At 47.7% G+C, this 23,788-nt stretch overlaps 1 protein-coding gene across 1 annotated transcript; it reads left to right on the forward strand.

The window, feature by feature from the left end:
• The first annotated feature begins 456 nt into the window (after positions 1 to 456).
• CCDC126 (coiled-coil domain containing 126) lies at positions 457 to 22,418 on the forward strand. Its single transcript, XM_074266930.1, has 3 exons — positions 457 to 622; positions 9,093 to 9,477; positions 20,039 to 22,418. The coding sequence occupies exons 2-3, from the start codon at positions 9,240 to 9,242 to the stop codon at positions 20,221 to 20,223; spliced, it is 423 nt and encodes a 140-aa protein (XP_074123031.1). The 5' UTR covers positions 457 to 622; positions 9,093 to 9,239; the 3' UTR covers positions 20,224 to 22,418.
• The last annotated feature ends 1,370 nt before the right edge of the window (positions 22,419 to 23,788 follow it).

Raw genomic sequence — 23,788 nt, forward strand, 5'->3', positions numbered from 1 at the left:
TCTCGGGTCTTCCTGACTCCGAGTCCCGCGTTTCTGCCTCACGACTTCGGTGGTTTCAGTTTCCCCATTTGTCAAATGCAGGGCCGAGGCTCGCTAACTCTGAGGGGAAACTCCCCGTTCTGAATTTAGGATCCAGTCCTGAGTTTCATGCCCGCGATCCCTTCTCCACACGGAGCTCACCCGCTAGGGCTGGAACGGGGAGAAAGAGTCTACCCGCGCACATGCGCACAACTATCTGCCGTGAAAGAGCGCCCAGGGGCGGTGGAGGCCCCCGGTTGCTTCGCAACAGTGTTTCCGGGGGTGGGGTAGTGGGAGGAAGAGGCAGGTCTGTGGGCGGGGCCGATTGAAGGCCAGGGAGGGGCGTATCAGTAGGCGGAGATTCCCGGGACTCCTCCCAGGAGCCGAGGCTCCTCTTTAACTCCGCAGAACTACATTCTCCACAATGCAGCGCGAGGGGGCGGAGCGGAAGCCGGGTGAGCTGGGGGCGGCCTGAGTGCAACGCCTTGGAGCAGAGAAGAAGCTCCCGCCTCCGCGCCGGTGCCGGTGCCCGTGTCAGTGCCGCCGACGGTGTCCGCGCCTCGGCTCCGGTCTGGGCTGACGAACAAACGGACGGACGGACGAGGTAATCCCGGGGGCGGCAGCGCCGCTCCGTGCCTCCCCTGTCCTGCCGGGCCCGGCCGGGCCTCCCTCCGCGCCCCGGGGGACCCGCGACTTGGAACCCGGCGCCCGCACCTGAGCGCGAGGCGCCGGCGGGAGCTCCTCTCGCACCCGGGCCGGCCCCGCCCCCATCCCTGCCCCCTGGGTCCGGCGCTCCTCTGCGGGGCAGTCTCTCCAGCGGGGCAGATCGCAGCCCGTCCCCGGGCAGTGCAGCGGGGGGAGGGGCGGGGCTAGAGTTTTGACCTTGATCTCCTCGCTCCGCCTGTGCCCCGGCGGCCCCAGCTGTGTAGAAGGCTGGAGAGGTGCCCAGCTCTGCCTGCGGGGTCCCTCCCTCGCGCCCCCCGGGCCGGACCCCCACTTTCCCATCTGCAAAGTGGGCATGGCCGCGGCTACTTCCGGGCCGGGAGTCGGTCCCGCTCCTCGCGCCGCTCCTCCCCGACCCTGTCAGCATTTGAACCCAGGGCTTGGAGGTTTGGTGTCTCCCCTGCGCTCCCTCGGAGAGAACTCCGGGTCCCTGCAAATAACGCAGGCCACAGTCAGCGTCCCAACTACCTGGCCGGGGAGCGGAGGGGGGAGCTTCCAGGACTGCCCGATGGTGACGGGGCGGGCGGGGAGCGGCGGGGAGAGACCCGGGCTCCCGGGGAGAGGACGGACCCGAGCCCCGGGGGGGAGGGGCACCCGGCATCGTTCGTAGTGTCGCTTCTTGTCCGCGTTCTGGCCTCTGACTTTGGGAGAACCAGCGCGAACGCCTCCTAAAAGCCGCCTTTCTCTTAGCAAGCCCTGGAATAAGCCCTGGAGGGAGCGTCAGGGACCTTCTGGGACCCCTGGGGGCCTCAGGGACCATTAGGACCATGGGGAGGGGCCCGGGGACCACGGGGAGGGGCCCGGGGACCATTAGGACCACGGGGAGGGGCCCGGGGACCATTAGGACCATGGGGAGGGGCCCGGGGACCACGGGGAGGGGCCTCGGGGACCATTGGGGGCTAGATGATCATCACTTTTCAGATAAAGGGGGGGAGGGGCTGCCAGGAATGGGGTAACTTGCCTAATCTTAAGTAGCTGAGAGGGTCCAGGCAGAGCTCTGACCTCGTCCCCTGCCTCCAGGGCTGGCAAGGGCCCTTCCCTCCACTCTTTCCCCAAAGCCAGGGCGCTCTGCCGTTGGCAGAGGGCAGTGAGAAGCCCAGGGCGGTTTGTGCCATTCCGCCTGCCACCAGGACCAGAATTTCTGGATTTCTGGATTTGGTTGTTCCAGCCCTCCCAGAATTCTTTGTCCCTGACCACAGCCTCCACCCCAAACCCTGGACCCTTTCCGCCCTCTCCCTTCCTACCTGGTCCCAGAGTCAGAGTTTTCTGCCTCCGTGGGGCGCTCACAGGGAGCGTGCGGCTTCGGGAGGGATCAGCTTTCCCTTTGCGGCCGGCCTCAGGGGATGGCAGGCCGTCCTTCAGGCACCTTGCTGGGCTGCAGCCCAGGTGCAGCAAAGGCTCGTGCAGCTCCAGCTCCATTTACTTTTGTAACCCTTTTCTCAAGAACTCCCCGGATCTTCTCCTTGGTCCACGTTCTCTCCCATCTCTTAGACTTTGTGTTTTCCAGAGTAGTTTTCCGGTGCTGAGGAACAGCTAAATAAAGAAAATCCTCTCTGCATTAGCAGGGATGTCAGATGTTCTGTTTATAATTTGGCCATCATTTCATCTGCATTTGCGATGATGGGCTTTCTTTTTTTTCCTATTATGTATTATTGAGCTTAGTGGGAATTTCCCTTTTTTTCCCCAGAAAATGAAATGTCTGTGACCCTTAATGTAGTTTTATTTTAATTAAAATAGCCATTCTTTTGTATCTTATGGATACAAAATATTGGGACCTTCCTAGCCCTGAGATTTTTAGTTTTTGGCTGTTCATATAAAAAAAAATAGCATGGGGCACCCAAGAACTTGGTTGGTAGCAGTGATTTTAACTTAAAAAAATTTAAACATTCATTTTTAAAAAATAAAAGCTTTTTATTTTCCAAAAAAAATTTAAACATTCACTTTTTAAAAATAAAAGCTTTTTATTTTCCAAAAAATTTAAACATTCACTTTTTAAAAATAAAAGCTTTTTATTTTCCAAAAAAAATTAAACATTCACTTTTTAAAAAATAAAAGCTTTTTATTTTCCAAAAAATTTAAACATTCACTTTTTAAAAATAAAAGCTTTTTATTTTCCAAAAAAATTTAAACATTCACTTTTTAAAAATAAAAGCTTTTTATTTTCCAAAAAAATTTAAACATTCACTTTTTAAAAATAAAAGCTTTTTATTTTCCAAATACACACCAAGATAGTTTTCATCATTCACCCTTGCAAAAGCTTGTATTCCAAATTTTTCTGCCTCCCTCCCTCCTTCCCCCTCCCTTTGACAGCAAGTAATCCAATATACGTTAAACATGTAATTCTTCTATACATCTTTCCACAATCATCTGGCTGATAATTTTATTTTATAATAGTTTTGTTTTTCCAAATCCATGCAAAGATAGTTTTCAACATTTCGCCCTTGCAAAACCTCTTATTCCAAATTTTTCTCCCCCCTCCCCCCAACAATCTACTATAAGTTAAACATTAACATCCATTTTTTAAATGTTAAGTTCAGATTCTCCCCCTCCCGCCAGCTCTTTTCTCACCCATTGAGAAGACTAGCAAAATATACCCATTAGACATGTAAAGTCATGTAAAACATTTCCGTATTAGCCTTGTTGCAAAAACCAAATGAACTTGCCCTCTCGTATTCTGCAGCCTCCCTTTTTCAGCCATCACTTTCCTGAGCTGCCCAGGGCAGGGGTGTGGCTCATCCTTCCATCATCCCCAGCAAATGGGTGTCTTAGGTCCTGCAGAAAAGATGTATCTGCAGGAGGGTCTGCCCTCTTCTAAGCTGCAGGTGGATAACAGGGGCTACTTTTGCCAGCAGAGCCTGCTGGTGGCACCTGTGGGCATGACTTAGCCCCACCAGTATTCCTCAGGACGGAGTGTGCTACCCCCTATAGTGTGCCACGGAAGGAAATAGCCCATGCTGAAGGTTGTGGGACTTCTGATCATAGCTGGGGGTCATTTTCTCCCTCTTCTCTCCCTCCAACCTCGCTACCTCCCCATGAATCAAACTCTCTTGAGTGGAGGGGGGTTAGAAATCTGGCCTGCATCTGAGCTTAAGATGCTTAGCAAGCCTCTGGGAAGTCCTGGGCCAATCTGTTCTTCCTTTCCTGGCCCTGCCCCCAACCTCAGGCAGTTCCTGTTACTTTTGGACTGCTTGGATGGGGGCGGGGTGTGGAAGGGGGCTCCTTAGCCAGATCCTCCATCCATTTCTTTGAAATATTCCCCTTCCCCCCTGGTTCTAGTTCTGCCTCTGAGGATCCTCCCAGGAAAGGAGGCCTTATTCATCAGTCAAACATTCAGACAGACAGACAGCACCTGTCTGAGTTTAAACTTCAGGTGTTGTCAATTTGACATCTCATAGCGAGGAACACAAATTGCTCCTGGTCATCGCTGCTGCCTCTCTGCAGAGCCTTCCAGGACATAGAGATAGGATTTTCTTTTCAAGGCACTTAGAGGCTAGAAGGGGGACTGTCACAGGAAAAATAGTGAGCCTTAGTGAGCAATTTCGTTTTCATTTATATGGTGTGGACTAAAGGTCACAGGAGGCAGAAGAGATGGGGATCCTGGAGGAGGGAAGCCCATTTCACTTGACCCCCCCTCCCCTCCCAGCACTGAAGGAGATTTATGGAGAGACTTCTGGACAATGGCAGTGACGAGGCTGTGAAGGGAGGCTGAGGACCCAGGCTGGAGGCCTCCACCCTTTCCTTCCTTCCTTCCTCCCTTCCTTGGTGAAATTGAGTAAATCAGCCACCTTTCTTGGGCCACTATTTTCTCATCCAAAAAGCAAGAGGGTTAGGCTAGCTGACTCCCAGAATTTTGCCTTGGGAGGTCGGCAGTGGGAGTTTGCTTTGGCCTTTTTTGACAGGCCGGGAAGTTTCCTTCCACAGTCGGAAGAAGAGATTTTTGAGTGTGAGAGGTTGTTGCTGGCAGGGAGCTGAGGGCAGGGGAGCTGGGGAGATGGGACTCACAGGGAAAAAGAGGGGAAGGCTGGGGAAAAGCCTGGGGGACGCTGGCTTTCCCCCCAACTTCCTGAGTCCTATCTGCAGATACTTCATATAATCTGGATGATTCCAGCCACCAGCACAAAGAAGCCGGAGACTAGCAAAAGGCAGAGCTACAGCTCAGCAGAGAGCCCCCAACTTAGACAGCTTCCTAACTCAAAGGGGCTCAGGGCGATTGTCCGAAACTCAGAACTCTCCCCAGCAATAAACTCCCTAAGAAAACATGGGGGACCGGAGGGGCCGTGACATGTCCCCAGATTTAAAATGAGCTAACGATTGTTTCAGAGGGTTTGAGAAGTGGAGGGGGCATCGAGGGGGCTGCAAGGTAGAGTATTTGGAGAGTAGGAGGAAATAAGACAGAAAAGGTAGTTTGAGACAGAGTTTTGGTGTTTAAGAGGAAAAGTGGGATGGATTATTAAAGATGGCAGAGTGGGAGTGTGGGTGCAAAAATGAGGGCTAAGGGCCAACCCTGGGCATCGTAAAATCGGTCATTAATCATTTATTAACCACCCACTAGTGCAGGCACTGTGGGGATACAAGCAATCTCTGCCTTCAAGGATTCCTACTTAACATTTAGTTAAGGGACATATTTGCATTCATAGGTATGGACAAACTAGGTAGAAGGCCATTTGTGGGGGAGGGACAAGACCCCCGGAGTGTTGAGAAGGACTTGGTGTACAAGTGGGGCAGGAGCTGAACCTTGGAGGCACTGGGGGATGTAGGAGGTGGAAGTGGGAAGGGCCTGCATCCTGGGTGTGGGCCACCTTCCGGCAAAGGCAGGCTAGATGGAATATCGTTTAGAGAACTCTCCTCCGCAGGTTTGCCTGGAATGGAGAGAGTTGGAAGGAAAGTTTTAAAAATAAAATTAAAGCGGGAAGGTAGGTGGAAGACTCCTAAAAGCGGGCTGGGGATTTTGCATTTTCTCCCAGAGGCCCCAGGGAGAAGTTTGGGCCCATCTTTCCCCAGCTGGGAGTTGGGGAAGTTGCTTTTTTAGGTGGAAATCCAAAGAGACCAAGGGATGATCTCCAGTGAGGCCTCAGCTGCCTCCACTGCTGGGGAAAGGCCTGAAAGTGGAGGAGAAAGCCAGAGGGTTCAGTTAAGCTTACCCAGGCCCATTTTGTTGGAATTGGGAGGTGATTTAATTATGTATCAGCCCTGTGGTTTCATGTAAAAATAAAGGCACTACTGATATAAAGTGTTTAATTTGATTCCCTTTCTTTGTCTCCCCTCCCTTCCACTTAATCTGGATCAAAAAGGTCCATCTGGAGAAGAAAGTGGCTTTAGTTAGCCATGAGCAAGTAGACTCTGGCACTTTTCTTTGAACCTGAATTTAGGTGTGGGGGGATTGGCTGCTCCAGGGGATCTGTCCTCAGACAGGTGTAAAATAGGGATAAAAGGTCGGAGGAAGTAGGATGGATGTTCAGCACTCCCAGTGGTACCCAAAGGGAGGAAGGAAAAGGCCCCAGTTGGGATGGGGCTCCGAGGCCCAACAGATGCTGTTCAACCCTTTCTCGTGATACTTTAGCAAAAACGAAGAGGTGCTTTTCCAAAGCATTAGCCTGACAAGTTTATGTCCTGGATGCTCTATCAAGGGGCCGCACGTTGGTGATGGGTCCAGGACCCTGAGCTCCATTTCCTTCCTGTTCTCCATCCTTTCCCTTTGGGGTGTCTCCCCCCTGCTCACTTAATATATGCCTGCAGTCTTGCCTATAGCCTCTGGATTCTTGTGTGTCCTTTGGAAAACTTCTAAAAAAATAGTTTTATGCATAAAGCAAGGGAAATTAACTCTATTGACTTACAGCTGTCCCAGTATTGTAAAAACAACTTGCCAGATCCTGGGTTAACCACCTGCTGGAGACCGCCACTGGGAGAGGTCTGGGAGCATATGTTGAGAGCAGAAGCAGCCTGAGAGGGCACTTGGGCCATCTTCTTTTCTCTTGGATTATCTCTCACGGCTTTCCAGGGTTTCTTGCCTGTCTCTACTCTTCTCCATGGTGTCCCACTGGGGATGCCTTCTCCCCCCGGACTCCTCTTCAGCTCCTTCTGGGTGTTCTCTGCAGGGCAGGGACTGGCTTGCTTTTGGCTTGGGTCTGTGCCCAGCATTCAGCATGGCCCTTGGCACACAGTAGGAGCTCACTAAACACTCGTGGCACACAGTAGGAGTTCGCTACACACTCGTTGATCTGAATCGATTGACTTGGGCGGCAGCCGCCGTGAGCTATGTCCGGCCTCTGCCGCAGAAGGCAGAACCTCACGACCCTGGTTTTAGATTTGGAAGGACTGGACCTGAGCAGTCATCATTAACAGCAGAGACGAGGTCGCACAGTTAGTAAATGGGCAGAGCGTGATTAGAACCCAGTCCCCACGTCTCCAGATCCATTGGGTTTTTCTGCTCTCTGACATCGCTTCCCCCAGGGTGATGTCCCTGCTCTGTTTTGTGGCCTCAAGGTGCAAGGCCAGGCTTTGCTCAGTCCACTCCCAAGGCAGGATGAGGAGAGGCTGGTGGCAGGCCCTGGCCTGCAGTGGATTTACAAAAGGACCCAGATTTGAGTGGATCGCTGGGGCCGGCCCCCCACGTGCTCCTTTCTGTTAAGCATGTGTTCCTGGGGCATCCCTGTCTGGTGCCAGCCAGCCTCTGCAGGGGTGCCCACCAGCCCGAGCCCTTCCCCTTCCTCACTCCCATTTGTTTGCGGTCAGAAAGGACCCTCTCTTCCTGGGGAGATTGGACACACCCCGGCGTCTTCTCCATCTCTTCTGTGGAGGCAGACCTGACAAGAGGGACTGGGGCTACTTTGGGGCACATCATGCAGGCTCGCTGCCACACCCACATCTGGGAATTTCTGCCTACCAGCCCTGAGGTTGTCACCCCTAATTTCTCCTGCAAGTTCATAGGGCACAAAGCATTTTCAGGTCAGCAAAAATGATTAGAGCTCCAATTAGTGCTCATAAAGATAACAGTGCTTGCCAGTTAAAGATCAGCCATTTATGGGGTGCCATCAAGATGGCTCCCACGGCAACTCCGGAGATTTGGCAGTTTCCTTGCCGACTGGCTCCAGTCCTCAGCCCCCAGCTGGTGCCAAGTTCAGCCCTTGCCTTTATCTTCTCCCATCACTCAGCACGGGCAGTTTTCCCATCTAGGCTCTCTCTTCACGGCCAAGGTGAGGTGGGGGATATCGCCGGGGCCATTTGGTTCTGTGTGGTTCTGCGTAGTCACTTCTGCTCAGGGCCCTCCAGGAGGGAGGCTTCAGGAGAACCCCCCTCTCCTACCTCAGGTGCCATCTGCTCCTGGAGAACCCTTCCTTCCCCTTCTGGGCTCCCTTTCTATTTTGATCCCATTTTCCTCAGCTGTCATGATAAGCAGTCCACAAACATTTGCTGATTGCTTGCTATGTGCCAGGAACTGTGCTAAGTACAAGGAAGGCCCCCCCCCCCCCCAATCAAAACAAAACTCCAAAGCCACAGAGCCAGCCCCTTCCCTCCAGGAGCTCTGAGGCTAATGGGGGAGAACACGCAGACCAGCAGAGTACAAGGCAAATTGGGGGGGTCTCCGAGGGAAGGCAGTGCCATTGAGGAGGCCCAGGGAGGCCTTTTGAACAAGGTGGTACTTGAGGGAGGCTTAGGGGAAGCCATGTTTCCATGTGACACTTGAGGCATCTCCAATGCCCATGTTTGTGTCCATCCCCTCCCCGAGGGCTGGTACTGTATCCCTCCTGGCCTTGGGCCTTCAGTCTGGTAACCAGGGGGCTCTTAAGAACCGTGTCTTTGGATGGCCTCGAGGGAGTCGGGCTCATTAGTGATGCGTCCCCCAGCGGCCTTTCCACGGAGCTTACTTCTTATAAACATTTCCTCCTGCCAGACCTCCTCTCCTCCAGCTTCCAGTCTGTTTCTTCCCAGGCTTGCCCCAAATTCATCCCTGGGTCCATCTCATTCCCACTTCTCTGGGCTTTGTGGGGCCCGTGAGCCGCAGTCCTGTCTCCCTATGCCCGCTTTAACCTTTCTCACAGTTTGTAGCACAGGTGGCTTTAAGCCCGTACCCAAACTTGTGGCCTGGAATCAGCCGCGCTGCCCGTGAGGGCCATTTTGAGCTCTTAATGAGTAAGTTTTGCTGCCACTTATTGTTGGTGGTAGTGGTTGTGATGGACTTTGGCTCGGCGGCTCCGAGAGCTTTGTGGAGGGCACTGTCCTGGGAGACTTGCAGGGGGATGAGGTGAGCGAGGAGCCCGCCTTCCTCGGACCACCACCCCTGCCCTCTCCCTGCTGCTGCTCTGGGATAGAACAGCCAGAGTAACCATACTTTTCCTCTGAATTTCACCTAGGGACGCCGAGTTGCCTCGGAGCTGGAGGGATGGCGATGGAGCCGAGCCGAGCGGGAGATTAAAGGAGCCCCTCCGGCTTTTTTTTGCTCAGCCCGTGGCTCTGGTCCCTGACTTTCCACCCCGGCTCGGTGGCTGCCCACATCCGGAATGTTCCTGACGCTCTCCAGAAAGAACATGTCTCAGAAGCTGAGCTTGTTGTTGCTGGTGTTCGGCTTCATCTGGGGGCTGATGCTGCTGCACTACACCTTCCAGCACCCGAGACACGCGAGCAGCGTGGAGCTGCGGGAGCAGATACTGGACTTGAGCAAGAGATACGTGAAAGCTCTGGCCGAGGAGAACAAGAGCCTCGTGAATGGCGAGAATGGGGCGTCCCTGGCAGGATACGGTAAGATGGCGCCCGCAAACTCCAGCCTTTCCCTCCCATTGAAGTCGGGGTGGGAACTGAGCTTTGCTCTCGCCGTGTGTCCTGCGTCTCTCAGCCTGTCCGGCCGAGGTCACGCAGGGGGCTGCCTCAGACACGGTATCCAGCGTCCCCCCATTCTTTCAGTGCCCACTTGTTGGGAAGCTCCCTGAGGGACGCGGCCTCTTTCCTGGCCTGTTCGCTGTCCTGGTCCGGCCACGTTTAAGAACAGCCTCTCATCACAGGCTGAGGTTGCCTCATACCCACATTTCAGAGCCGGTAGACTGCAAGCTCTGTACCAGGGGCTGTTGTTTGTTCTGTGCCCCAGTGGCAAGGCCCGGCATCTTGTAGGTCCTTCAGAAATACTTCTTGATCGATTGAGAAGCCCAAACACAGGCCAGCCAGCTCTTCCTCTTGTCCCTCCCACCATCTTTGCCCATTTGGCTTCAGGTTTTATTTAGAAAAACAAAAATCCCAAGCAAAGTAGAGAGAACCAGGAGGGAAGGAGGAAATGGCAAGAATAAATATAGGAATTCTTTCACCCCCTCAAAGAAGCAGCTTATTTACCAGTTAAAAGCTTCCATGCAGACATTTAGTGACAATTAGGCAGTGAAACTGGGACTAGCTGTGTTCCCAGCTGTGTTTGAACTTGAAAAATCTTGAATTTCATTTTAAGAAACTCAATTCCTCCAGGCATTTAAATGAAAACACCTTTCAAGTGGACATCTTGTTTGGCTTAAACTAAGAGCCTGCAGAATTTCAAAGTAAATGAGGTTTACTTTTACTAAGTAAAGATTTCCTAATCTCTTCCCTTTAAATCCAGTGTTGTTCTGCTGGTGACGGGAGGATTGACCCCAATGGGAGACTCCACTCCCAGAGTCTTCCTGTGTTCTAGTACTTATTAATCAAGGGGCAGAAATTTCCTCAGGCCTTCTGTGGGATAGGGACTGGACCAAGCCCTGGGATACGGAGACAGGGATGACACAGATTGCTTCCAGCAAGTATTTATAGAGAGCAGCATAAATACAAAGTGAATAAATCCAAAGTAGGTTGAGAGCTATGGCTGAGAGAGAGGGGAGAGGTAATATGTAAGGGCAGGAGGCTTCCTGAAGGATTTTGAAGGATGGGGTTGATAGGGGAACATTTGAAAGCAGAGCAAAGAAACAGAATGAAGATTGGGGAAGTGATTGAGGTTGCAGTCTGCTGAAGAAGATCCTAGGCCGTGGGGTCAAGTGCACATGGACAGGGTTTGGTTTGGGCAAAAGATTTACCCCTTTGTGGTCTCGGGGACATGTGCAGGACTGGTGTGGGGGGTGGTATTAAAGAGCTTTAAGATGAAGAGAATGAGTAAGAAGGGGCTCCTTTAAAGATTGGACTCGGTTCTGTCAGAGGCATGATTCTCAGCTGAGAAGGAAGGACAGAGTTGTGGGTATGGGATGATTGAGGAGACAAGATAATATCTGGAATAGATTCTGTGGGCTCTGAAAAGATATTCGGCTCCAAAAAGTCCCGTGAGCAAAAGTAAAAGCAATTTCTTTTCCCGTTATCAAATTTCTCCTTGAGGTTTTCAAGCTTGAAAGACTTTTTCAAAAGAGCAGGTTCTAAAAATCAGGAGTTCTTAACCCTTGGATTTGTGAACTTCAGAAATATGCTGATATTTAATATGCCATTTTTCAGTATAACTGGCTTCCTTTGCAGTTCTCAGCTACTTATGCATTAAAAACAAAAACAAAAAAAAAAAAAACAGTTCTAAGGAGGGCTCCCTGGGCTTTACTGTACTGATTGCTGAGGGATTAGTACTGCAAAAAAAGTCAAGAAGTTCCCTTGTTATTGTCTGCAGTCCCCTGTGATTGAGCCCTAAAGCAGCTTTTCTCCATGGTGATTTCATAGACATTGCCTTCCCCGGTGAAGATTGCAGCCACTCTGATTCAGCAGAAAATCCTTGAGGAGATCCCCAATGTGTCCCTTTCTGGTCACTCTGGGGCTGACAGAGTGACTGCCTTGGATGGCAGCCAGTGTAGACGCAGGCTCAGACCATCCCTGTTGGGGAAAGGCATTGGTCAGAGAGGCCGGGAAAGTTTCAGCCCTGCTCAGGCCCTTGCTTCAGTGCAAGCTGGCTGGAAAGCAGCGCAGCCTGCTGCAGATGTCTAAATGCATAAAAATGAGTTTGGGTGTGCAGTGTCCCAGGGCTGCTTATCTTGGACAGCTCATTGTCCCCTGAGGCGAGATTATCTAGACTCCATCACAGTTTTATCTTCGAACCAGTAATTTTTACTTACTGTCTCTCTCCCAGGCCTGATAGGGCCCCAAAGAAAGCCCACCCATTTTTCTTCCTGCCCTTCAATGACTCACTTCTGCTGCTGTGGACGCTAATGGATGATCTGGCCTGCCGACAACCCCCATGTGCAGGGGGCACTCACACACGCAGGCAGCCTGGAGCCAGGAGCTTTCTCTTGACATTTTCCTCTGTTTCCCAGCATCCTTCTTCCCTGTTGATGGTCTGAGTGTCGTTCTTAGCCTCCCCCTGCAGCTCGCTGCCCAGTCATGGCTCCTCAGGCCCCACAATGGCTCCCATCATCCCCTTCTCTCTGCTTGAGGTTACCCTGTAGTGGAGGCAGCTTTCTCACGGCCTCAGCCCCTCAGTTACCTGGGGCTCTCCTAAAGCAGTGGTCTGATAAGGTCGGTCCCTTTCCGGTAAACTCCTGCAGGCCCAAGGCCACATCCAGGCAGCCTCTGCAGGCTGATGATCGCTACTTCCCAGGCCAATCAGACCGGCCGTGGAGATCTCTAGCCAGGAGCAGCTCGGGTGCCGCCTCCCACAGGAATCTTGCTTGGATCCCCTGGCCTGCTCGGGCCCTCTTTGCTCATAGTTTGGTTCCTTGTTGCTCTCCCTTGTTTCTCCTGATAAAAGGTAACATCTGGGGGAGGGGAGGATTGTTCTGGTTTTGTCTTTGGGCTCCCTGTGCTTAGCACATTGCCTGGCATGTAGCAGGTATTTAACTAACTCATGTTCTTTGGTTTTTTAAAATCGTGCATATGGAGAAATAGATACAGGTATATGCATGGGTGCATAGCTACATATATATGTGTCTCTATTTTGGCCTTTCTGGAGGGTCCTTCCTTTATAAAGTAAAATTGCAGATTTTATTACAGCCAAAATATGAGCACTTTCAAATTTGCAAACCACTTTACATGTATGGTCTCATATGATTGGCCCAACAAACTGGTGAGGAAGATACTAGGATTTTCCCCATTTTATAGAGGAGAAAATTGAGGCTAAGAGAGGGTAAGTAAAAATACTATGTATTCCATCTCCATAGTTCTCTCTCTCTGAATGAGGATGATCCTCCTCATCCCAAGTCTATTGGAATTGTCTAGAATCACCCAATTGTTGAAGAGAGCCAAGTCCCTCACAGTTGATCATCATATAATCAATCTTGTTGCCGTGTACAATGATCTCCTGGTTCTGCTCATTTCACTCAGCATCAGGTCCTGCAAGTTTCTCCAGTCCTCTCTGAAATCTTCCTGCTGATCATTTTTTATAGAACAATAATATTCCATAACGTTCATATCCCATAACTTATTCAGCCATTCTCCAACTGATGAGTATCCACGCAGTTTCCAGTTTCTGCCACAAACATTTTTGCACATGTGGGTCCCTTCCCCTCCTTTAAGAGCTCTGTGGGAAATAAGCCCAGTAGATAGATACACTGCTGGGTGAAAAGGTATGCACAGTTTGAGAGCCCTTTGGGCATAATTCCAAATCACTCTCCAGAATGGTTGGATCAGTTCACAACTCCACCAGCAATATAATAGTGTCCCAGTTTTCTCACATCCTCTCCAACATTTGGCATTATTTTTTCCTGTCATCTTAGCCAATCTGAGAGGTGTGAAGTGGTATCTTAGAGTTGTTTTAATTTGCATTTCTCTGACCAGTAGTGATTTAGGACACTTTTTCGTATGACTAGAAATGACTTTAATTCATCTGAAAATTATCTGTTCATATTCTTTGATGATTTATCAATTGGGGAATGACTTGTATTCTTATAAATTTGAGTCAGTTCCTTCTATTTTTTAGAAATAAGGCCTTTATCAGAAATACTGGCTATAAAAATTGTTTCCCAGCTTTCCACTTTCCTTCTAATCTTGACTTCACTGGTTTTGTTTGTGCAAAAGTTTTTTAATTTAATTATCCATTTTGCATTTCATAACATTCTGTAGTTTTTCTTGGACCATAAATTCCTCCCTTTCCCACAGATCTGAGAGATAGGATATTCCTGGTTCTCCTAATTTGCTTATAGTATCACTGTGTCTAAGTCATGAACCCACTTCAACTTTATCTTGGTGTAGGGCATTGGGTTTTGGTTGATAACTTGTTTCTACCATACTGTTTTCCAATTTTCCCAGCAATTTTTGTTAAATAGCGAGTTCTTATCTCAGAAGCTGAACTCTTTGGCTTTATCAACACTAGATTACTATAGTCACTGACTATTGTGTCTTGGGAATCTAACCTAGTCCATTGATCAACTACTCTATTTTTTAGAGTGGTGATGAGTCTACTTTTAAGTCCAGTACAACCAGGCCACCTTTCTTGCAAGTAAATTTTAAAAAAATGAGTCCATTTTAATTGAAATTTCCTTTTGAAAAAAACTGTTTATACTGAGTTTTAAAAGTTGCAGAAGCTGAAGAAAACAGTTGTTAGGTGAATGCTGAGTAATGGAGTTGCTGTTAAGTGTTTGGAGAACAGATGGTGGAAGACATCTTCCTCTACAGGTGGGGAAAACCAGCTTAGAAATCTGGTTGACAGAGCAGAGAAAATGAAAAGTAGACTTTGCATCCACAGTGAAAGTTGATCTGAGGATTCACATTAGGCAAAATGAGATTGTTGGGCTTCTTTTAGAAAGTATCATGTTGGCAAAATGCAGCCTGGCTTCCTTCCCTCTCATGCACACAGTGTTGGATCTGAGTGGCTCATGGGCTTATTCCGTGTGCTGGGTCACACTCTGATCTCCGGCTCCACGAGGGAGCCGAAATCTTAGCTTCGTTCAGAATCCGTTCCCTTTGTTGCAGTTGCTACACTCATGAACAGAAGGAAGAAAGTCTGTCTGTATGTATGCATGGGAGAGCAGAGAACTAAAATAGGATTTTTATTTATATTTATATTTAATTGGAAACCATGGTATATTCAAATCACCAAACTATTGCTTTCCTAATTATGTTTTCCATTGTATAATAAAATGATGTTGCATGCTGAGAGGCTAGGACTTAGATGTTAATATTAGTATTTCACATAGTGATAATCGTATTGCCTCTAGTGGTTTCTCCCATATAACTATTAAGATGTGGATTTTATGATGTTACAATATCATTATTGACAAAAATAGGCATTTTATAGTAGTACATTTTGAAATCCCTATTTACCATTGTGTGAATTCTATTTTCTTTGGCCCTTTCACACTTAATCCTGTTGTTTACTATTGTTTCTGATACCTAAGTAGTAGTTGGCAATAATGGATTATGGTATTACTATTTTTAGTCAGTTTGTGATTAGCTGTGGGATTAAGGGGCCTGTCATTTATTCTCTTTAAATTTTTTTTTTTAAAACTATAATTAAGCAGATTAGGTGATCAAGCTCTATTTGCTAGTGTTCACTACTTTCTTTTACTTACTGGAAGCCTGTCCTTTTCAACAAAAATACCTAATTATGCTAGTAAACAAGCATTTATAGAATTTTACATTTAATTGTAACTTTGGTTTTTAAATCACCTTCATTTAGGAAAAACCCTCCTCTCACCTCTGCTTCTCAAGTCTTTTTTTGATTAGTTCATTTGAAATGAAGCAAACTTACCTTCTCGGTCTTCACCCAGAATTCACTGTTTCTGAAGAGAAAAAGAGGGGGCATTCTCCTGTCTCTTTGCCTGACCTCCGTTAGTGGTTAGTGTCCACTTTTCATTCTTTTTGTTGACATTTCCCCAAGTATCTAGTGCCTACTATGTGCCAACTGTGTGCATTTGGAATTAAAAGAAAAAAAGCAAGATAGTCTCTGCCCTCAAAGACTTATTTTCTAATAGAGGGAGAGATCTAAGGAAGAAGGGCGGTCGGAAAAGGTATTTAGTTTGCAGGGCACTAGAGGTGGAGTGAGGGGTAGAATTAGAACCACGGAGGAATCCAATTAACTACCTATCGAAATAATCATGATGATTTCATTATTGTTCCCAGTATCAGAGTAGAACTTGGGAGGGGGTGAGATGGTGGGAGCAGAATCCCCCCCGGCATCAGCCAGGGTGAATGGCTAGCTGGCGGTGAAGCTGTGAGGATGGCTGTATGTATCTGCCTGCCCTGGCCTGGGCAGTTGGTCACCTAGGTCATGGTGTCAGGAGGTCCAGGGATCCACAGGGCGCTTGGCTGGGAGGATGGCAGGAAGTGCCTGGTAGAGCCAGGATACAAAGCACATCTATTGACTCAAATCTACTCACTGTGGTCTTTCTTTCAGTTCTACTCGCCTTGGTGATTGTTTGAAACAAGCACATTTTCTGCCAATAGTCTGCTCCTATGGAAACTTGAGAAGTGTTTAAAAATTTTAATAAGACCCAGAAATCCCTCTGTAGTCTGATTTACATCATTTGTTTAGCAAAATAACCTTTCATAGATTACGGAAAGGTGAGTTTTTATCCCAATCTAACTAAAGTCTGAATTACTCATGACTTCTAAGTGGGTTCTGAATTACTAAGACTTTAATATTTCTACAACATTGTATTTATATACATAATTGAATTGTGTTTAAAATGAAATCTTCCTATAAAGCAGAATTTTTTAAGTTGTGAAAGTTGATAAAAATGGCATCATTTAAGACCAAGAGTGGTCGTCCTGCTGCTGGGGGTCCTTGATCTAAAGTCAGGATGGCCTCAAAGCCACTGAGTCTTTACCAGTGAGGAAACTGAGGCTCATAGCTGGAGACTTTTGCCCATGGCACCATTGGAAGGTACAGAGGCTGTAATGTTCTTTTCTCTAAAATATAATAGTTCTCTGGGAGCAGGTTTCTTGGGGAGCTTCTGGAGGCAGCTTTAGTTTCATTTCAGTTCAGTAATCCCAAATGCAGCCAGGAGTTAAAGTCCAGATCCTTTATTGTGTCCTTCAAAATCCTGAATCTTTTCCTGGGCCCGATTAGCTTTCTTAGAGGCCTATTTCTCAACTTGGTTCCCGAGAGCTCTTGTCCGAATGTCTCCAGCCAGCACAAAGGTGGAAGTTGGAATGAATCTTGACTTTGCTCCGAGAGTGGGATTGTGGGTTTCTGTGGGTTTCTGTGAATTCTCTGGAAGTCCAAGAACAGGCTTTTTCTTTCCTCGTTACATAAGCTCTCTAAAGGTGTGAAGTCTAATGTGTGAACCAATGAGAGAACTCCTTTAAAGGTGTGAACTAAACACATTACCTTGTTTCAAGTTCTGGGCCATAACATCTCCTTGTAGGATCAGATCAATCATACTGAACCAGGCTACATTAGCACCTTGTAAGAATCCTAACAGAGGCTTCTGGTTCTTGAGCTCCAGTTCCAGTGCTCTCTCCACTGTCTGCCTCACGCTGCCTCTAGGAACAATCAACATGGCCTTCCCAATCCCAGGAACCAGTTCACTTATCTTAGGTGTGGTGAGCAGGCCCATTCTATGCCATTTTCCCTCTTATTCCTTCTCCATCTTACCCGAGCTCAAATCACCAGCTCTTGTCTGAATTCCCCCGTGGCCTTTGGAACTCCCACTTTATTGTCCACAAACCACCCTTTATGTTCTTGGACTTTTCAACTAATATTTCCCCCCTTCTTGATGTAACAGAATCCTGGCTCTTCCCCGTGACACCACAATGCTTGCAGTCCCTTCCCCTTGTGGCCAATTTTCCCACTGCTTTGGCTTACAAGGCCAGGGAGAAGTGAGTTTCCACAGCTGCTTCCAGATCACCATTTCTAAATGACATTTTTGAGGTCCATGAGACTCAGTTTCCCCACCTAGCTACCGTCTTGTGGATCTTTCTCTTTTTCAGTGACTTCAGTCCTTGACATCTGATCTTTCCCCTAAGCTGTTATCAGTCCATGGACTTCAGTAATCATAGTGACAGCCCTTGATCACTGAACTCTTGAATATCTTCCACCCCCAGAAATACCGTCACGATTCTAACTTAGAACTTGGCGAGTTGTTCTGCCTGCCACGTTCTGCACTTTGGGGTTCTACTCTTTAGGACCGTCTCAATAACTATCCCGCTCCCACACAGACAGTTCAGTTTGGTTTTCCCTTTCCTCATCCCGACTTTAGGGCCCCCATCACCATCCCCTCTCTCCCGTCTTAGTGTTGATTCTCTTGCCTCCATACCCACTCTAATGTACTCGAGCCGCCAGTCTGGGGCTTGTTTCTGCTTTGCTGACTCTGACTTTGCCCGCCATAAATCTGGGTGCAGAATCACCTCAGGCGAGTCTCTTCTGCTACTTTATTGACTCCTTATCTTCCTCAGCACAGCAGCCAAAAGAAACTTGCCCTCTCTCTTCAGTTCTCTGGCTGCCTCCCCAGCAGAGCAGAAGACCGTGGAGAAGACGAAGGCTCCTTCCTCCCTCTACCTCTCCGCTCATGGTCCGCTCTTGGTGCCCCCCTTACAGGAGAAGGTAGAGACCTCCTCGTGACCAGTTGGCCCATTCCTCTGCCTGCTTCCTTCTTCTAGGCCCTTGACCTTGGTTCCCAGGGCCTTTCTTTCTCATGCACCTTTATTTTCTCTCTTCTTCATCTTCTCAATGCCTCGCCACAGACTCTACCTACACAAGGGTGCCTTACGGACATGGAACAGATAAAGGCCCCAGGATCTTGAAGCAGACCATAGTGCCCTGGCCTGAGCCAGAATCAGCTGAGATCCCTGGGCCAGCCTTGAAAACCGGCCCTGCCTTGTGACAGCCTTCCTTCCTCTGGGCTGGGGGTGACCCATGTAGGTCATTCTCAGGTGGAATGGAGGGGAGGGACCCATCCCTTCTCTTCGCTTATTGTAGGGCCCAGGTTTCAGGAGTGATCCGTGCGGGTTGTTCCTTCAGCTCATTCTTCCCCAGTGGCTTTTAGCTCATGTCATGACAGAGGCAGGGGACGCATGCAGTCTTGGGTAGTAAAAGTGTTGGTCCTGAAGACAGAAAAGGTGGCTCTCTGCTCAGGCTTGTTACACGCAGGCCAATTTCCTCAGTGTTTATGGGAAAAGGCTTTATTAAAACCGTTCATTCCAAGCTAATTGCACTTTGGTGTGTCGTTAAGTCAAACATTCCAAGATACAAATAGGATTTTCTTTCTTACTAATTGCTCCATTTTCCTTTAATAGCTTTTTCTTACCTCACTCTTACCTCGAGGTCCTGATTAGTTCCTTTCTAACTCAGGCAGAGTAGCAGCATGGTGTCTGATTCCTTCTTGGACTTCTTCTTTGGCAGGGAGAGCCTTTGGGGTCTTCTGGAGCCAGGAGTTTCTTGGCTTTTTCCTTTTCTCAGTTTCCATAAGCGAGACACTGGTCGGAGTGGAGGATAAGGACAAAATTGTTATCTCTTTCTCTCAGTTTATGCCAGATATAAAGGGGAAAGTACAGCCTGGGTCACACATTAGGGGATTCTTCTCTACCTTTTAAAACAACTTTCCTTTCCTTTTTTTTTCTTTTTGACGAGAAGATGCTCTGGAGCTTCGTTCTGGGTAAATTTAATCTGTGCAGGAACAGAAGTTGGTTAGTGACTGTTTAGCTGATTCTGTCAGTAAAGCTTCTGGTCAGGGCCCAGGAGCGTGCCTATGTTAGGGGAGAGAGGGAAGTTAACAGACAAGACTTTGGAGAAAGGAGATAATAATAATTAGCATGATGATGATGATAGTATTCCTGAGCAGCTTGGTCCCGGGTTCTAATCCTGGGGACATGGAACCCTTGGAGGGCAGACCTTGGAATTAGACCTGCAGGATGAACCCCTCTTCCCCAGAAGAGTCCTGGAAAGAGATTGTCTCCTTCCCTGGGTCAGCACCGGTCCCCACAGGACAGGGCCTTTTCAGTTTCAAGGCCTTGGCCTCTCCCTCCTAACAACTCCCGTTTGCAGTGGACAAGCATGGCCCCCCAAGTTCTCTGCCTCAGGTCCCACTGGACTCAAATCTTCTTCATTCTTGGCTATCTGATCACTCATTTTACCTATTCCCATGGCCTGCCTTGAGTCCTCATGACCAGTTTCTCTGGCCAAGAAGGCAGATAATTAAAGGGACTTGTCTGTGTGCTTTTCAACCAAATGCAAAATTAAATTGGTCAAAACACAGTCAAATGCTAGGAAAAGGATGTTTTTAGTCATATTAGATGATAGCTCCAGAGCGGAAAGAAGCCATCTAGTCAAACCCTGTGTTTTACAGAGAAAGAAACCGAGTCTGATGGTGATGTCCAGGTACCCCCGGTACCTTCAGAAATGTTGGCGGAGGACGGAATGCCTTGGCTGTGCCACGAGGACATTGTGGGAAGCTTGTTTAGTCACTTTTCCCCTTGTTCTCATGTGGTCTGTCTTTTCCTTTCCCAGCTGATTTGAAAAGAACGATAGCCGTCCTCTTGGACGACATTTTGCAGCGCCTGGTGAAGCTGGAGAGCAGAGTGGACTACATCGGGGTCAGTGACTCGGCCGCCAACGTCACCAACGGCACCAGTGGGCACCTGCTGCCAGGGACACCCAGCAAGAGGATCAACGCGTCGGGCCACATCAGATAGCGGCCCCAGAGTCCCGGGGGCACCTCGTGCTCAGCCCCCTCCCAGGGGCCCTGTGGACTCTCTTTGGCCCGGGCAGAAGCCATCACTGGCATAGACGATCTACACGTGGGATCCACGGAACCTTCACTTCTGTATATAATTTAAAGAGATGGTCGATGTGTTGTTTTCAGGCAAATTTCTGCCTTTGCTGGTATTTATCATGGCACCGTAGTTGTGTTATAATAAGCAGGTGGGTGGAATGCGAAGTTCTTGTGTTTGGGCTGAAGCTAAAACCATTCAAAAGACATAGAAGCTGATTTCTATATTTATTTAAGTAGAAACATATGACTTTTGGACAAGTGGAAAATATTGTAGTGGAATCATTTTTTTTTTTTTCATTTTTTCAACAGACGTAACTCCTAAATGTAAAACTAATGCTGTTGGGAAATGTGTATATTTACAGTATTATATTTTGTTACCTAATTGTCAATAGGATATGATGTTGAGAATGTTTTAAAATCACGACCCAAAGAATGTCTTTATTTGCACTATTTGCCAGAATATCTCCAGAGAGATTGCTGTATATTTAAATATTTCATTTGCAAAAACGTAACCTTGAAAATAGGTCGCAACTACTGTCCAGAATATATATGTTCCAGACATTGGAACAATTAAATTATCAACAGCCAAATGACCATAGCCTCCTACTTAGATTTTTTTTTTTTCTTAGCTACATTCTAAGGGGAAAAAAAAAAAAATCTATATTTTATAGCAGGAAGTTACAAATAAGTGATTTAAAGGAAGAGTTTATAGTTTGCAGATATATGAATGTTTCCATCATTTTTCTCTTCATGTTGAACCCCTGGACAGTGTGTGCTAACAGCTGGGTACATCATCTCTTTATTCTGGGTTATTTTTTCTTGTACTGAATTGAAGGGAGAAAAAAATAAATCTAGTCAGGGAACAATAGTGGGATTTTGGGGGGTTCTAGCTGGATGTTTCTCCCGAGGAGAAATATTGGGGAGGGATTCGGGTGAAATCGAAAGTCAGGGAAACGTCAGTTCTTACATGTGGTCCCTACTTTCAGGAAACATAATGTGACAATCTGGATTAGGCAGTAGCTGCATGAGGGGTGGCTATTGACTTTACAAAATGCTTCTTTTAAGGCTTTTGGATCAGTTAGAGCAGCAGTATCAAATACACTGCCCAAACTAGATTAAAATGTAATTGGGTGATACTTAACAAGATAAGGAAAAGCAGAGTAGAATATATATAATGTGAATAGATGATTTTCTAGGTTAAGCTGTCCGGTCCGTGCCGTGATCCTCATAGAGCGTCCTCATTTGTAATAATTGAGTCGGACTGCATTGTCTTAGAAGATAGTTGAACTTAGAACTTTTCAAGAATACACTGATTATGTAAAGCAGAAGTTCTTCAAGAACGGTTTTCAGCTCTTTTTCATAGAATCAGAGAATGTAAAGTGCAAAGGAGGAAACTGAGCCCGAGAGGGGCATTGCTAGGAAGCAGCCTTGGCTCGCCAAGGAGGGAGTTAATCTCATTTCCCTGGAGCTCTGGGAGTCCCAGCAGCCGGTGGCGGGGTTCGTGCCGTCCTCGGGGAAGGGCGCCAAGTGAGTTTTGACAGGACGGTTTTAAGGAGAGGAGGCGAGATTCACTGTCACAAGCTTCACTGGCCTCCTCTGGAGGAATCTCAGCAAGTGGAAGAAAGGGGGCCGTGCCGGTGACAGCCGCCGCAGGGAGTGTCTGGGGGAGCCTGAGCCGATTCCCCCGTGGGACCTCGTGTGGTGAGCCGAACAGAGCTCGGCTTAACTTTCTCCTCTCTGTAAACAGGTCCACCTGTCATCACGGAGCCCTGGGACCCCTCCTTTTACCTTGTTCTCAGATGCTCAATTTCGAGCAGCACTGTGTCTGCTTGTTCAGCTGTACTGAGTTACATTTTGCAGGGTTGCATTTGGGAATATTCCTTCTTGAAACATGCTGTCATGTTGTACCGATGACTAAAATACTGTACTAAAAGATGGAAGATTTCAGGTGCTTTTCATATTCAAAGATGGCTGTCTGAGTTCTTGCCATATAGGCAAGCATTGTACAAGGGAAGAAACGACATGGGCTGCAGCAGGATGAAACACTTTTGGTTGGACCTAAATGTTTTTTGTTTTTTTTTCAGGGAAAAAATAAAATATTTGTATTTGTAAAAAGTCATCTTAGTTTTATGTTTCCTCCATTTCTTAATTTCCTCAAATATCTGTCCTTCTCCCTAAGCAAGAGAACCATTTTTTATAAATAATGAAGAATAAAAAAGTCAAAAAGTTCAGCAAGAATCAGTGACATTATCTCTCTCTCTCACACACACACACACACACACACACACACACACACACACACACACACACACACTCACTCAAATTTAGTAAGTGTTCTGTGCTCACAGGCCTCCTCCTCTCCACCTTTGCAAAGATAGGAGGGTTTTCTTTGGAGATGATTTCTTGGGAATTATTATTTTTTCTCTCATCTTTATTATTTTTAATATTTTTTTTATTAAAGCTTTTTATTTATAAGACATATGCATGGGTAATTTTTCAACATTGATCCTTGCAAAACTTTATGTTCCAGATTTTTCCTTCCTTCCCCCCAACTCTGTCCCCTAAATGGCAAGTAATCTAATACATGCTAAATATGTTAAATATATATTAAATCCAATATATGTATACATATTTATACAGTTATTTTGCTGCACAAGAAAAATCTGATCAAAAAAATGAGAAAGAAAACAAAATTCAAGCAAACAACAGAGAGAGTGAAAATGGTATGTTGTGTGCCCCACACCCAGTTCCCACAATCCTCTCTGGGTGCAGGTGGCTCTCGCCATCACAAGATCATTGGGACTGATCTGAATCATCTCATTGTTGGAAAGAGCCACGCTCTGGAATTATTTTTAGGACCCCAGAACTCACACCACTGGCTCTGTCATTTTTAGTATTGTTTTAACAGACAAACCAAAATGAGATTACTGGCTGAAAATGCTCATTTGAAATTCAGCTTATTTTGGGACTGGGGAAAACCCTCAATGTCTACCTTTGCAGTAGTCTGCACAAACCCTGGGTCCGAGCCACGGATCAGACAGATTACAGGAAGATGGGCAGCAATCTACCAAAGAATGTCCTTCAGATCTTAACCTCCTAAGTGACGGATTGGACGTGGGGAAAGACGGAGTGGGGCCAATGGGAGGATGGGCATCGAAGGGCCTTTCTGACATCCCTCTAGCTCAGGGTGGACAGTGTGGTGGACGGGGCGTGGCTGGGCCTGGGCCATCACTCTGGCTCAGAAATCTTCCAGAGCCTCTTGTGGGCTCTGCTCAAGGGCCTCCCCCCGTGTTACCCTTCACCCTGTTCCCACGGTGTCTCGCCCTTTCCCTTCTGCCCATCTGTAGGGCTCTCTCTTAGCATTCACTGGCTGAGCTCCTAGATGCTCCCTCTCCCAGGTTGTCTCCTCTGGGTGGACCCACTGGCCTTTGCATCCCTGCACCGTTCTCATTCACATTTATCCTGCATTTCTGTCTAGGATAGTT

This window comes from Sminthopsis crassicaudata, chromosome 5 (genome assembly GCF_048593235.1).
Source record: "Sminthopsis crassicaudata isolate SCR6 chromosome 5, ASM4859323v1, whole genome shotgun sequence".
Taxonomy (NCBI): domain Eukaryota; kingdom Metazoa; phylum Chordata; class Mammalia; order Dasyuromorphia; family Dasyuridae; genus Sminthopsis; species Sminthopsis crassicaudata.

What these genes read in the sequence shown, in the direction of transcription:
- CCDC126 (XM_074266930.1), top strand. Translation starts at nt 9,240, where the DNA reads ATGTTCCTGACGCTCTCCAGAAAGAACATGTCTCAGAAGCTGAGCTTG. An exon ending in GGCGTCCCTGGCAGGATACG is followed by an intron (nt 9,478 to 20,038) that starts GTAAGATGGCGC and finishes TTCCTTTCCCAG; the next exon opens with CTGATTTGAAAAGAACGATA.